This window comes from Numenius arquata, chromosome 8, assembly GCF_964106895.1.
Source record: "Numenius arquata chromosome 8, bNumArq3.hap1.1, whole genome shotgun sequence".
Lineage (NCBI taxonomy): Eukaryota > Metazoa > Chordata > Aves > Charadriiformes > Scolopacidae > Numenius > Numenius arquata.
Window position 1 is genome coordinate 53,696,751 of NC_133583.1, and position 16,305 is coordinate 53,713,055.

General features: G+C 41.3%; 1 protein-coding gene across 1 annotated transcript in view; it reads right to left on the reverse strand.

Annotated features, from left to right (window-relative positions):
- AGBL4 (AGBL carboxypeptidase 4) overlaps positions 1-16,305 on the reverse strand; it is a 948,845-nt gene that overhangs the window by 196,636 nt on the left and 735,904 nt on the right. The window contains exon 8 of the mRNA XM_074151806.1: positions 4,399-4,513. Coding sequence (XP_074007907.1) covers positions 4,399-4,513 — 115 coding nt within the window. The remainder of the gene's footprint in view (positions 1-4,398; positions 4,514-16,305) is intronic.

Genomic DNA, 16,305 nt, shown 5'->3' on the forward strand with positions numbered 1-16,305 from the left:
GGCAAATTATGCTGAACACTCACCATTTTAGCGAGGTCAACCAACGGCATCTTCCTGGGCAATTTAATTAACAAGCCCATGTGGCATAACATTTTCTACACACCATAACTGCAAAGCCAGTTACACTTAGAAGTACAGTAATACCAGATTTTAAAGACTTCAAAGAAAGGGATGAAGCCTGTCTGCCTGTTTTGGGAGAGACCCTGCATCCCTGATCACAGTAAACAGCAGGTACCTATCATTATCCTGTATGTTAGCAAAAGCTGAGTATACTCATGTGGCAAGAAAAGGACTATGGAGGGGTTTTTTTTCACTGAAGAAAGAGTGTAGTGTAGAAGTCATCTTCACAGAAGGGTATGCTAGCAAACCAGTAAACAACAGCTAGCACTGCAAGCAGGAGCAATCCCAACTAGCCATTCAGTGCTTTGGCTTGTAGGTGAATTTGCAGTCTGAGGGCTCCACTTGTCTGCACCTAACCCTGCCAACACTTGTACCCAGCCAACTGATCTATTGTAGTGTGGTTTGCCTGCGATGTTTCGTTTCTCAGCTCTTTTCAGAAAGAAACAAGTGAAAGCAAAATTTAAATGCTCTGATTTCTAAACAGTTAGTAAGAAATTCCACTGGAAATAAAGTCTAGTAGAGGTAATTTCACCAACTCTATTGGTTTATGTACATAAGTAATAGCTATTAAGTGATAGAAAGTGAACTAGTACGATTCTATTAAAATATTTATACTTTAAGATTACAACCAAATTGCAACTTTTCATAGAATCATAGAATCATTCAAGTTGGAAAAGACCCTTGGGATCATCAAGTCCAACCATCTACCTTACTCTACAAAGTTTTTCCCTACACCATATCCCCCAACACCACATCTAAATGACTCTTAAACTCATCCAAGGATGGTGACTCAACCACCTCCCTGGGCAGCCCGTTCCAGTGTCTGGTCACTCTTACTGTGAAGAACTTCTTCCTAATGTCTAGTCTAAACCTACCCTGTTGCAACTTGAAGCCATTCCCTCTTGTTCTATCGTTATTTGCTTGTGAGAAGAGACCAGCACCAACCTCTCTACAATGTCCTTTCAAGTAGTTATAGAGAGTGATGAGGTCACCCCACAGTCTCCTCTTCCTCAAACTAGACAGTCCCAGCTCCTTCAACCGCTCTTCATACGACTTATGCTCCAGGCCCTTCACCAGCTTCGTTGCCCTCCTCTGTACCCACTCCAGCACCTTGATACCTCTCTTGTATTGAGGTGCCCAAAACTGGACACAATACTCCAGGTGTGGCCTCACCAGTGCTGAGTACAGGGGCACAATCACCTCCCTACTTCTGCTGTTCACACTATTTCTAATACAAGCCAGGTTGCCATCGGCTTTCTTGGCCACCTGGGCACACTGCTGGCTCATATTCAGCCGCTGGCCACTTAGTTTTAAAAAACACTTTTTAAAATGGTGTATAGACCTCCCAAACATTCTAAATTAGAGAAGATGCCTAACCACCCCTTTAAGTCACATAAGGCACCTTGTCTTTTCATGCCTAACCATGTGGGTCTACAAATACACTTCTTAAACTCTTGCATACACTTGAACAAATCACTAGATTTTAGCACCCTGTTTCCTTGCATCCTGATAGACTGGGCATTGATGTTCCTTTCCATGATCATTTCTTTTAGAGCCGCCTGAATGTACACGCAACATATAAACAACCTTCCTCACAGATGTGTCTGTGCCGCGAGCACTTGTGCTTTATAGCTGTGATATTAAACTCACTTGTTGCTGGTTATGAACATTTCACCACAAGAAAGTCCCTTTAGAGTCACAACCCATTTGGTCTGTTCTCTCGAGAGTGAGCAACAGTTTATAGATAATAGACAATTCTTGGCATTATTGTTGCAGTTTTGGCTTAAACTCCTAAACCTCAGTTCACAAGCACTAGAACAAAGGAACAAGGATTTTGGAGAAAAGCACAGGACCCAAACCCTCAGTGAAAGTTCTGCAACCTCAAAAATGACAACGAAGAAAGTCCCATCAGCCGACTGTTACCGTATCATCCTGGGTAAATGAGTGGTTAGTTCCTGCTTTGATCACAGGAGAACTAGTATATCCCACCCCTTCCAGGAAAACTGCTGACATACTCAGGCTTTTAACGGTGCCCACCGCGCCTGGGATTTCAGAGGACAGTGAAGTGCATCTGACAGTATACTTTGCCAACTGCATAAAGCTGTGTACTGGTGGGTTAAAAAAAAAAAAAAAAAAAAATCTCTCACACTGGCAGGAGATCAATTTACAAACTCAAGCATGAGGTTTAATTACCCATTTCATTATCTTAGCTTGCATAGCTCTGAATGTGAACCTTCAATGAACCAAAGAAATAGTCACTGGCTGCTGCTTTGAGAAAGAGGGAGATAATAGGAAGTAGAAGTTCAAATGCCTAAAACTGCTCTGGCTGCATATGCCACCACAGACCTTGTTTGCAAAAGCAGGGGGATTGTCCCCAGCCAATAGATCTGTTTTATACCACGCTACGTGGAAGACTTCTGAAAGTCCTATTTATGTGCTAATCTGAACAAAGACCAAAAGAGATGAAACAGACTTATCTAGCCAATCACAGAGAAACCTCAGAGTTAAATTTTCAAACACTAGCAATTGATCCTTAGAGATCTTTTTTTAAAAATTCATCCAGTAAATTCAAGCAAATAAATTGTGATGTGCTTGTGGATTTTGTATGAGCAGGAAATAAAGTGTTTGCTGTAAATTATTCACTCAGCACTACTTAACTACACCACCAGCACATTGCTAGGCTTTTTAATATTCTTCTCAAGGTAACAGGTAGCATTTTGCTTATTACCCTCATTTTGAAGTTATTAGTTACATTAGGCCATTTGTAAATAAAGTGACGAATTGCAAGAAAATCAAGTGTTTTTCCAACTACCTCATTAAAAGAGTCTTTAGTTCAGGAGGCTCGAAAATTCTGCGTATCATGAAAAGCAAAAACAATAGTATACCATCAGGCTCAGCAATTCCAAATGAATTCACATGCCCTTTTATAATACCCGGGTTCCCAAAAGGCTTTTCAAGTTGTGAGCCATATGCATGTCTGTAAAGCTGCATGTCTCAAAAATTATAACTAATAGTGCAGGAGAAAAACCTACAGGGCAAGTGAATTTTCTGGGGAAAAAGAAAGCCACTTAACTGCAGCTAGATTTGCCTGCATGCAGGGCACCTGGAGCAGAGTAAAGCAGAGTAGTATCAGATTCTAGTGCCATTTTAGGGCTTTATTCCAGTTAGGTGACATAACCTTTATGATAAATTCCTAATGCTGTCAGATGCCACTACTGCAATATCGCTCTCTGGCTTCGAATTTGCCAGGAGTTGAGGGAGTATCAGTGTAGCTGGAAGGAGACTGTGTCCTCAGAAGTTTCACTTATATGTATATGTATATAGGCACTGTTGAAATCACCCACGCAATTCCCCGCTATTCCAGTTTAGTAAGCAGCAAAGCACAGGAGGGCTAAGAAGAACACATCGAAACAAAGAAAAGCCAGCAGCACCGTTTTCTGCAACTTCTAGTTTCTTCCTCAGTGGTCTCCTCATCCACACAATAACCCAGCCTTAATTCTGCTTAGCAATGCGATACCTCATTAGATCAAAGCTCAAGGTAGCCTGGCTACAGAGTGTATTGTGTTATTTAGTCTTGCGCTGTAAGCAAAACCAGATACAGTATATTACATTTCTCAGGGGCTTCTCCAGAGAACTATGTGGTACATGTAATTGCCCCCACAAACAAATCATCAACTAATCAACTGCTTTTCATTATCACCTCCAGCAGCACATTTATTTTGTAAATAAATGCATTAAGAGCAAACAATTTTAGGGAAAACAAAAGATTATCTGAATACGCTCTCAACAGAGGAGGTGGTAAAGTAGTAATTCAAATACTAAAATGAAACAAAATTAGCATAGGGTGGAATGATTATTCTGTTCCATGTATGCCTATCTATTACAGTATAATAATAGACTGAAATCTGTGACTTTAATGGATGATCTGGGTAGTTGAAGGGAACTGTGATTGACTGACACATTTACATAGAGGCTGATGAGCAGCATAATGAATGCATTTATAAAACACAGCTAAGGTCTAACTCTAAGCTGACTTTAACTCCCACATCTAGAGAAGGCTTGCAGAGAAGGTACCCTGTTGCTCTCTACCTCCTGAAGCAAGAAAATTTGCCACTGAGCCCCCTGCCTTGACAGGAACTTCAGGAAGCATATGGCCACATGAGAACCCCCAGTTTAAGAGGAATTGATTGAAACAAGCCAGATAAGATTCAGTGACAAAACAGTGCAGGGTGTATAAGGTAAATATAACAATACACAGATTCACACTCCACACCATACCTGTAATTTCCTAGGTATACTCCATCAGGGTTGAGCATGGGTGCAATCTTGAAGACCAGATGATCTCTCAGTACTTTTGCAATAGGATGCTGGCTCACAAGAAAATCAATTATACCTGAGAAAAAAATGAGAAAACAGTTTGAATACCAGGGTTTATGACATCAGTGATTTCCAGATATCTATCCGAAATTTCACATATAGAAGATTAGAATCATCATTCCTCTTGGTTCCTGTAACTGCTCCCACTTCCAACAGAACAAACCACTTGCAATCATGTGGCACCTGCCATCTTCTAAAACCTCCAGAAATAAGAGATTTAAGGATAAATACCTTAGTCCATCCTCAAAATGCAAGTACAATATGGTTACATTATCAGACACAGTCAAGTTTCCACAGAGGGAGAAGTTACTGTTCATCAGCTGAGCCACAATTACAAAGCATTTCTCCTCCTAAGTGGTGAAATGAAGTAAACCTACTAGTTGAAGCCTAGCAACTTACCTACCCAGCATACATAGATGGGCACATACTGCAGCTCAGCTCATAAGTGGCAATTTGTTGAGCTGAGGCACCTCAAAATTGTTTAAGCATATTACCAGACCCACCTTTGACTTACGAACACAGAGTTCAGATCATCTGCATGTATAAACAGATATAAAATCATAGAATCATAGAATCATCTAGGTTGGAAGGGACCTTTAAGATCATCGTGTCCAACTAAAACCTAACACTGTCAAACCCACCACTAAACTATGTCCTTAAGCACCTTGTCTACCTGTCTTTTAAATACCTCCAGGAATGATGACTCCACCACTTTCCTAATATCCAATCTAAACCTACTCTGGCATAACTTGAGGCCATTTCCTCTTGTCCTAACACATGTTACTTGGGAGAAGAGACCGATACCCACATTGCTATACCCTCCTTTCAGGTAGTTGTAGAGGGTATAAGGTCTTCCCTCAGCCTCCTCTTCTCCAGGCTAAATAGCCCCAGTTCCCTCAGCCATTCCTCATCAGACTTGTTCTCCAGACCCCTCACCACCTTTGTTGCCCTTCTCTGGACATGCTCCAGCACCTCAATGTCCTTCTTGTAGTGAGGGGCCCAAAACTGAACACAGTATTCAAGGTGTGGCCTCACCAGTGCTGAGTACAAGGGGACGATCACTTCCCTGGTCCTGCTGGCCACACTATTTCTGATACAAGCCAGGATGCTGTTGGCCATCTTGGCCACAATGCTGACCCATATTCAGCTGGACATTGACCAACATCCCCAGATTCTTTTCCACCAGGCAGCAGCTTTTCAGCCACTCTTCCCCAAGCCTGTAGCGCTGCATGAGGTTGTTGTGACCCAAGTGCAGGACTCAGCACTTGGCCTTGTTGAACCACATGTTGAACCAAAATGCCTCTCTAAAACTGGGAGAGTTACACAAACTCTGTATCAGCCACAGGGAAACTGTGGGATTGATAGACTGGAATTTATAAGGTCAGATTCTTCAACTACTTTAAACCCATAAAAACCAGGAGTAACTCAACCTCATCAGCGAAGCTCCTTCAATGTAGAACCAAGGCAAGGGACAGGGGAACCAGATCCTAAATGCCCTTCCTTCAGGCACAGCACAAGACCCTGCAGGAGCTCCTGCCTCTGGGCCCTGTGCTCAGGGAGCGACTAAACATCTCCTTGCTCCAAGGCTGGTGCTGGGGCAGGAGGCAGGCAGTCTGGCAGTTAAATTCATAGCTTATTCCTCCACTGAGTTGGTACTGACAGAAATAGCTTCCAGGGAATGAATGTCGAGATAAATTGAGTTCCTGTGTAATCTCAGGACACCCACAGATAGGTCATGACAATTTACTATTTATTGTAAGGTCCATCCTGTGAAGCAGGAACCATTTACTGAATTTCCCCAGAATAAATCAATCACTTCACTCTAGTAACAGGATAAAATTAAGCAGAGAAAAATTAAGGCTGATCATCAGTAAAATTTCACTAATGGCGAGCTCTATTAGACTGTGGAATTGTCTCTCCAGGGGAAGAGCGGAATCCCGTCGTCAGAAACGTTTAATGCTGGACAGGGCAAAGCCCTAGGGAATAAATATAACAAGCAACAATTCAGCATAGAAGAGATGGCATGGGCTAACTAGCTGACTTCAAAAAAAATGACTTTAGACCTGATTTTTTGTGATCCAATCAAAATCTTTAAAAACAAAGAACCTAAACCCCAGGTACATACCAGGTTAAACACACTTTTTTATACCTTGACTGAAAAAACCATTAAAGATGGGACCAAAATCTCACACTGTACAACTCCTTCATTTACCCTATTTCCTAAGGCCCATTTTGTATTTCAAATAATAACAAATCTGAACCTATGCTGCTGTTGGAATTAATTCTAATTTGCTGAGGCACAGAGGGAAAAATGAGGCTTCTGAAATGTCTAAGATGATCAAGGTATAATTGACTCTAAACATCAGCAATTTTTTTCATCTATTAGTGACTAATCCTGAAGAAGAGAAATTCCCTTTCTGTAACCAAGTCTTTCTCTTGAGAAGAGACTGAACCTGAATTTCTGAGGCAAATTAGCATATACATAATTATATTGCTCAGGAAATGTTTCTGCAATTACCTCCTTCCAATGAAGGAAACTGAACATCGATCTGCTTTTTGGCTGGTGGTGTGTCTTTTGTTCATTATACAACAGCAAGAACACGAAGAAACGACAGGGACACAGTTGGATCCTGAATAACCAGGTTTCCTAACTGTATGCAAACATGAAAGGCTTAGCTATGTTAAACTGCTGCTCTAACTGTTTTCTGGCATTGTCTAAAACATAATGCACAGTACACACACCTGGAGGGCTCAAAACTACTTAAAGGGATACAAACCCACACTTAGTCTATGGCTTCTCAAGACACTATGCTAGTTTCAGTTTTAAAGAGCTTGCAACTAGACTCAAAACATCACATCAGTTTGTGTTTTTTAAAATACTTGGAAGAGTTAACAATTTAGAAAGCAGTATGTCCAGAACATACTTTGTCCTAGGTCAAGTATGATCTTTCAAAGCAGCCACAATAAAAGTGGCATAAATATCACATTGTGCACACAATCATCGCTTCACCAAAGACCTTGGTGGAACAGGTTTGTCATGAGATGTTGCAGTGCGCCAAGCATGTGCCAGAGAAGAGGCTCATCCAGGTTCTGCTCATTTTGCTCCTGTTATTGACGTAGACTCACTCATAGGGCTTGGCAAAGGCATCTTGGCAACTAGAAGCTACAGCTTTCAGCTTCACGCAGGGAGTTATTAATCCCTAACCAAGAACGTGCTATGACGGGGATGGCTGTGTACAAACAGCCAATGGGTGTACCAATGGGTGAGCCTCTGCTCTGCGTGATTCACTGTTGCACCAGCCACACCAGACTCAAGGGAAGAGACTGACCTTGGGCACCCAGGCAGCTTGGTGGCAAATGAGAGCCAGCATTTCCCAATGTTACCACAATTTATTAGGGGGTACTGCAGCCAAATTCACCCTATCTAAAGAGATTTACTGTATTTTCTTATTTAGGTGACAGTTAATTAAATCTGAAGAAGTCTTACCCCATGATAAAAATACAAAGCAAGAGTTAAAAATAACTGTCTCACAGAAGTCTAACCTGGAAGTAAAGGCAGGTCCAAGGAACATAACAGAAGCATCAGGTGAAAGCATACTGGTACAAACCTCATCATAAAATTATTGTAAGCATCCAAATAATCAATACAATTAGTAAATGGCTTTGTCTTTCAGAAGAACCCAATAGTCTCTGGATCAATAACATTTAAAGTAAAAAGACAGATATCAGACTATTCAAAAAATGCCATCGTAGAGAACTTGGTCCTCCTGTTAATAAATCAATACAAACTAAATTTTACAGCTTCTATAATCAGCAAGAGACATATCAGTGTATCTCATTAGGCCGAGGTTAAGAATTTGGCAGCAACCAAAGCCCATTTAATATCATTTACTTCAAGGCAGACATGGCAATACAACAGATGCCCTAATTTATTTGTTGATCTTTGTATTAAAATAACAGTTTGCTGGTAAACAGGAAGGGTAATGATGCCAGTCACCCTTGTTAGTAGCTAATAATTGCTTAATTTGTCCACTAATTGACCTGTGCTACTGTTGAAGCACTGGATCGTGTTGCAGGGCATGAAGTAAACAAGGCCACTGTAATGTTGCTTTAGAGAATGACTTCTGGAAATAGAACTACTTATTGCTATAAATTTTCTCTTCACAGATGAGCAGATTAATTGGTCTGCCAATTAGTCTGCTATTAAAGAAAAAAAGGGCTGCCCACAGATTGGTTGGATCTTCAAACCGCAGCACCAGTTTGGGTCAAATGAAATAATCCAATCTGAATCAGTCATATCAGCTATGAAAAATAAGACAAGCACTACTTAAAAACAAATCTGTGTGGCTGGAGATCAAGGAAAATAGCCCAATAACTAAGTATTAGCTCTTTGAGTGACTTGAAAATAAAATGGAGAACATGATGGAATGGGACTACTCAGGCACATTACAGTGTGAGAAAGTTCTCCAATTAAAAGAAGGAAAACAATATAGATTATTTTTGTATCACCCTTTCTGGAAAGTAATTAAAATTATTATTTTTCAAATAACAACATGCAATTATAAATGCTGCCTGGAACTGGAACAGCTCAGAAATCAGCATTCAGCCATGACATAAGAAGAGGCTTATCCATAGTCCACTAAAAATCAACCAAAGTCTTTACATTAACATCAAGGAGCTTTTCATAGTTGTGAGGGAAAGGAAAGAATTGAAAACAAGGAAAAAGGAAAACAATGCTGACAACTGTGAGTCTTTAGATACGCAGTCACAATGGCTTCAAAAATTTTAGTTTTTTACCAGTCTTTCTTGTTAAACATGACTTCACTGAAACTGAGCTAAATTGGGACCAAATCTCAACTAGTCACTTCTCTGTCATTATTCTTTCTCAAGGCTAAATACACATTCTCAAATTTCGCCTGCCTTCTGAAGCCCAGCACCTCTCACCTACTCAAACACCAGATCCTGTGGCATCTTTCTGCCCACCTTAATCCAGCTCAAATTATCTACTGGTACTTCATAAACAAGTTGATCGTTCCCATAATGTGTCAAAGCAACCTTCTCTGCTCACATGATTCCCACTGTTCTGTCTGGTTATTTCCTCAGTCAACCACCTTAAACTCTATTTAAACTTCCTCCCATCTCTGATATGACCTCTCCACATTTGCTCCTTCCAAAGAAAGGCCTGTCTTATCCCCTCTTTCTCCATTACCACATCCTTTCACTCTCAGTCTGAAAATATGTTTAATTGTGTAACTATATAATACATTTGCCCTGCTCCTATTACTGAAAATCTAATCACCATAGATCCTAATGCATTATGGCAACTGCTAATGCAAACGTATCCTGGACTGTGTCTAGTATCTGCCAAGAAAGAAGTGATTTATATTTTCAGACCCATTTCCTAACACTGAATAGCTGCTGGTATCCTGCAGTCAAGCTCACCATAGCCTGCAGGTTAAAGAGAACGTAGCAATTAACCTCTAATAACAATAGGATGCATTCACTGGAAAACAAATACAAGGGAGTCCTGAATGCTTATGCTTATATAAAATTATTGAAACGTTCTGTTAAAGGAGATTGAAGCCAGTATGAAAGACACTGTACTTAACGCTTTTGTGGAGAACAGGAAAGCAAAAATGTGGGGTTGGGCTTTTTGTAGAAGTTTTTTTGATGTCATGGTGAAGAAAAATAGTCAGATGATAGGGCCAAGGAACTACAATATTCTGTCTCCACAGAAGTACAGCACAAGCAGTAAACAACAGCAAGACACTGCTGTGCCATCATTTGCCTGTGAAGGAACTCTCTTTTGGCAAAGGGGCTCTTATTTGTTCAGCCTTTGCCCTTTCTTGGAGGGTTGCAGAAAAAAAACACACCCAAAACAACGAAACAAAACATGCAAAAGACAGAGGGACACTCTTCTTCATCCCAGCACGGTGGGAAAGGTGTCACACTCCTCCTGAACCTGACTCAGGTCATAGCAACGTTGTGCCAGCGTGGTCTCTACAGAATGCTTATCCGTGCCTTCAGAGCAGCCCCCAGTGCAGGCCAATAGACAGAAATGATCCAATAATGTCTTAGCCTGCAGTGTTTCCAATATTCAACACAACAGCAAGAAAAAAACTCCAAAGCATATGAATGGTGATAAACGAGCAGAGCTGACTCACAGCAGGGTTATTGACACGATCTAACATCATGCTGTCACTGAAATTATCCCTACAAAAGATCGTTGCATAGACTGATCCATAAGCACAAGACCATTGCAGATGCTGACTCTGCTCCCTCTTACAGTGCTGCTCCTCCTCTTAAAACAAACTGTGTAAAAACAAACTGCCAAACTCACAGAATCACAGAATCTTCTTGGTTGGATGGGACCTTTGAGATCATTGAGTTCAACCAACAAAAAAAAAAAAAAAAAAACCAACACCACAACACCAAACACCAAAACCAAACCAAAACAAACACCCACAACCACACACCACACCCACCCCCAAACAGACACAAACCAACAATCTCGGGCACTAGAGCATGCCCTGAAGTGCCATGTCTACACGTTTCTTAAATATCTCCAGGGATGGTGACTCCACCACCCCCCTGTTCCAGTGCCTGACCACTCTCTCAGTAAAGTAAGTCTTCCTAATATCTAATCTAATCCTCCCCTGCCGCAACTTCAGACCATTTCCTCTGGTCCTGCCATTATTCCCTTGGGAGAAGAGGCCAACACCCACCTCTCTACAACCTCCTTTCAGGTAGTTGTAGAGGGCAATGAGGTCTCCCCTCATCCTCCTCTTCTCCAAACTCTCTCAACCACTTTTTTTTTTTTTTTTTTACGCATTTTAGAAATATGTTTATTGGGGTGATTGATTCTAACATCAATGCAGAAAGAATTTATAGATTTGCAATGATTTATTGATTGATAGATCTCATCTTTCCTTATCTTTCCAAAGGTCCCTTTGGAATCCACGGCAAAAACAAAGTTTATTTCATCAAAACTATAAAAATAATATGGGTAAGGAAGGGGCAAAGCAAAACTAAAACAGGCACCCGGTTACAGCATAAGATGAAGGAAAATTTGTTGCCTGAAGTATATCAATCAACAGTTTCCAGTTGCCAAACCTGATGGATATCTGCATGCATATGCCCCTCTGAGTAGTTAACTGCAATTAAGTGAGAGTGGGAAGATCCAGAACACTGGCTGGTTTTCATTAACTCCCTCTCTGGCCGTCCTCAGTACAATCAAAAGTGCGAGGGAATTGCTTGCACTCAGTGAGGGCTGCAGTACCATGCACAAAACCTTTGTGAGTATTCCTCAGATCCTACTTTTCAGCTCAGCCTCTGCTCCTCCCGTTTCCTCTATGCTGATGCTCAAATTTCATCTAAACTTCCCCCAGGACAGGCCTGTGGGTGCCACGTGATGAAAAACAATCAAGTTCTTAGAAAATGCAGAGGATTTAACAATTTTTCCCAGTGGTTCCCATGGACAGGAAGCTCTCAAGAGAGGTAACAGCTAAGCCACAAAATTACCCACCACAAAACACACAGGAGCCAACCAAGGCAGGTGTGACAGCATTAGGAAGGATGCGGTAGGTGAACCAGAGGCATTCCTGGTTACAGTTCATCTAAAGTTTAGGAGAATGAGAAGGGTTGATTGATTCTCCCAGAATACCAAGCCTTTTGATTGCAGAGCAATTTGTCCCCAACTAGACAAGTAAATATTTCAGTGCTGGGTAAGATCCCATTGCTTGAGTGTGGTTGGTTAAAAGCACCCCAAAAAGTCTTTAGACCTCTGTGGCCATTCCAATATATATTTTTTTTTTTTTTTCTAATATGCAAACATCCTTGTTATTGTTAAAAAAAACCCAACAGGTAATATTTAAGCCCCTGGTAGATTGTACACATAGCCCCACTTCCTCTAATTTTAAAGAATTCTTAATCAACTTGAGACAGAAAAGTTGCACTCCTAACTTTAAGGATTCAGCTGTGATAAGCAGATTGATTAGGACCACATCAAGCTATATTATGGCATATTTGTTCTTTTATTTACTGTTTACTCTCTCATCTATTCTCTGTTGTAACTCTATGTCTCTTCAAAACACAGGATTAAAAGCAAAGGAAATCTCAAATAATGGGATAAAATGAATGTGCAGGAAATGAATGGGTGAATTAGATTACAGCAGATGAAACACTGAGGTCTCAAATGCAAAATGCGGGGAGTTTATTTAATTTGTTACTCTTTTAAAATGAAAATATGCTCACTGACTTGAATTAGTAATTTCCCTGTTTTAAGATATGTTAGGGCATTACATCTAGGCCTGCTTCCAGAGCACTGAAATAAATGGAAAACAGCCAGTCTCCCAGGGAACGCACTAGCTCACTGCATTTTGCCAGCCCAGTGAAACAGTGCTAATGTCAGCTCCAGAGAAAACCATGCTTCTGCTGTAGGGGCTGCGTGCAAAGGAATTGATAATGACTAGCAACAAATACTTAAAATGGCAGAGCAAGGCACTACGGATTTTAACTCGCGTTTTAACATGCATGGTAAGCACAGACAGTAATTGATTTAAAGAAGGTTTAAAAAATTATTATTCCTGACCTCTCCCCTCCCTCTTCCAGTTAGCATAGGGTCCCACAAATAACTAATCTGGCATCCAATGTAGCTGAAACAAATCCATGTGAAGGAAGCAAGAGATGGGAATGGCAGTCAAGAGCCCCCCCATATGGGTTCTGCCAGTGTAAGAGAGAAAGACTGCTCTGTCAGTCTGACATAAATCAGGGCATCCCAACCCCTCACCTCCATCCCAGCTCTCCAGCTTTCTCAGATATATCCTTTTGCATGTAATGATCTAACTGAGGGTAATGAAGTCTCTGCTGGAGGACAAGTGTGTGGCAGGTGCCTCTACACAGATCAGCACATCGCAGTTTGTGAGGGCAGTGAGTAGCAGTTGTGTTACTGTATCACAGCTCTACAATTAAATAAGACTCCGGCCATTCTGGTACCCAAACATTTCAACTGCTTTCCAGAACACACAATAAAGTTATTAAAATCCTTCTCACTCTGCTGTATGGATACAGGAGACATTTCTACCATTACAGCCCCAAATGACATTAAGATAGCAAAGTCAATAAAGATTCAGGAATACCTTGCCAGAGTAAAACATTCTAGGACTACTGGGTAATAAGCTGGACCATATGATGCCAGTAGGCAGACCTTCTTGCCCATTTTATTGTATCTGCTGATTAAGAACGGATGGGACAGACCGGACAGACCAGGATGGAAAACACCCTCCAACTGTATTTCCTTCCATGGATATTCCTTGTTTTCACACAAAGGAGGTACACTTACGACATCTACCTTTCACATACACTACCACTCTTTTTGCAAAATGTCTACATTTAGACCATGCAAACATTGCCTCAAAACCCCAAAGAGTTCCAGACCATGGTGCTCCAGGTGTGTTTCACACAGGGAGACTACATTAGAGAAGTGGATATGACTGGAATAGAGTCAGCCACAAATCAGCAGTCTAGAAGTAGAATCAATTCAGGGCAAAAAGTTGGTAAGTGATGAGTGTTTGGGATTTCCTATGTATTTTTATGAGCTGTGGCTCTTTCCTCATAAAAAGATTCACATCTGCTTTGGAGGATATGTGACTGCTGGTGCTGGGCTAGAGCACAACATCCTGATTCAGTACTGAAAAGATACTGATATACGTTGCCAGTAAAACATAATTAAAGTTGGCATTCCCAGTGACTAGGATGTGGGACCAGGAGCCAGAATGCCTGATCTTGGTCTCTAGCACTGCTGATTTTTGGCAGGTTGCTATCAGAGTCTGCTATTTCAGTATGTTCAACTTGAGATAGCAATGGCCAGATTTGCAGGGCAGCAAAGCTAGCATCTTTGGGGCCAAAACCAGCAGATGGATTTTTCAAACAAACTCATGAAGCTCAGTGGTGCTGACTGCACTTGGAAATGTGGCAAGTGGCAACAAAAAGGGTTTGCTAGGTGTTGAGCAAATTCTGAAACTTTTCTATTCTTACCCAGTTGCCACTAGAGGAGATCTGTGCCACTGACAGTTCATTCCCTCCTCCCTCTGCCTCAAAGATAAGCACTTTCTAAAAACTAGCCCTGTAGAGGTCAAGATGGAAAACCTTTCAAGTAACAGATACAACCAGAATTGGTAATCACTTCAGAAATGCAGGCGTGAGTACTCTCAGCTCTGATGTCACCTTTTCTTCCAAACAAAATCAAGGAGGACTGAAAGTGTTCCACAAACCATAGGTGGTGCTCAGCACTTCACAGGATCAGCTGGGGAGGGTAAAATGTGGTATTTTAATTTCACCTATTAAAATTATCAACCAAAAAAGGAGACAATTAGGCATTTTGTGGGAGCACATCTAGTTCCTACTTGAAAATTCTCCAGATACTTTAGCCCGAAAATATACCATCACTAAACAGACCTTAGTAGATGATGAGATGAGACCACAACAATTGTGTCATTACAAAAGACTGCCTAGATCTTATTTATGTAATGTTGTGCTGACAAAACAGTCTTCTAGCATGCCTTAAGATTTGCTCTGATGCTCTGGCAGTTTAACATCTGGAGACCCTAAGGAACCTAGCAGTTTGACCCTTTCTCTCATTTGTTGGAACCATCAATTTATGGCATCAGGACTCATTTTGATGCCATTCATTTGAATCATGGGTCTTCTCAGACTTTAGAAAAAGACACAGAAGAAAGAAAAAAGCTAGATTCTCAATAGCTTCAAACTTGGGGCTTCATGGCAGCAGCAGGCTGCTTGAACACTTGATCAGAGTAGTAGTACGGTGTTAACGGCACCATCTACCTCATCCCACTGCAGCTCTAAGTGCATGGGACTTGTACGCCCTCTCTAGCAGCACTTGGTATGCACTGTGCATCCAGGTGGTACATCAGGTTAATCTCTCCCACTATTCATGGTATTTGGCTCTCCTGTTCCTTACAGCCATTGAGACCCTCACCAGCTTCAAAAAATTAGACCAATGTAGGGGAGTAGAATGAGGCAAAGGCTAGATTTGTCTGGTAAAAAGTGCAAGATTGAACCGAGGGGAGCAGACTACCTCCTGACCTCTGCAGTGATGAGCTCATACCTCAGCCACTTAATTACCCAACGGCTGATGGAGCTTGCTTAACTACGAGCTAATCTGCCCCAGGCCCAGAGGACAGTCATGCAGTTCTCCAGTAGAACTGGCACAAGAGCAAAGACCTATGGAATTGACTTGAAAGAACATGTCAGGCTGTCAAAGAGAGGACGTTATCAGCAGAAGTATACAGCTGTTGCAGGATTGCCGGAAGGGTTCATAAATTCAGCGCACAGCACAGACTGAGTGGGTGGCTTTGTTGGTTGGCTTTGTTTTCTTTAATTTTCCTAATATGCTGTAAGGAGCTCGGAGTTCTCTTTGCATCAGAATGAGCCTACCAATACCCTCTAGATGATGCCTCTCTTTTCCTCCTGGGAAGAAACAAAAGGGTTCCTGGAGAAACACTGCAGGGATCAGATGATCTCGCTTTATTAATGAATTACGTGGGATTTATCAGAATCGTTCTAAAGATGTTGCTTCAGAAGATGATGTGTTTGGTCATTATTATTCAAAGTCTGTCGTTCCCATGAGTGCAAGTCCTCCAGACAGCTCTAAAAACACTTGCTGGATTATGGCCCTCAATTTTTACAGAATTAACTAATGTTAAATACAGCTAAGATTTAAGCCTTAGAGTTGAACAGAAACATGCAGGAGATCCCACCTTCCCTGAGGTGCAAGACAAGAGGGCTGCC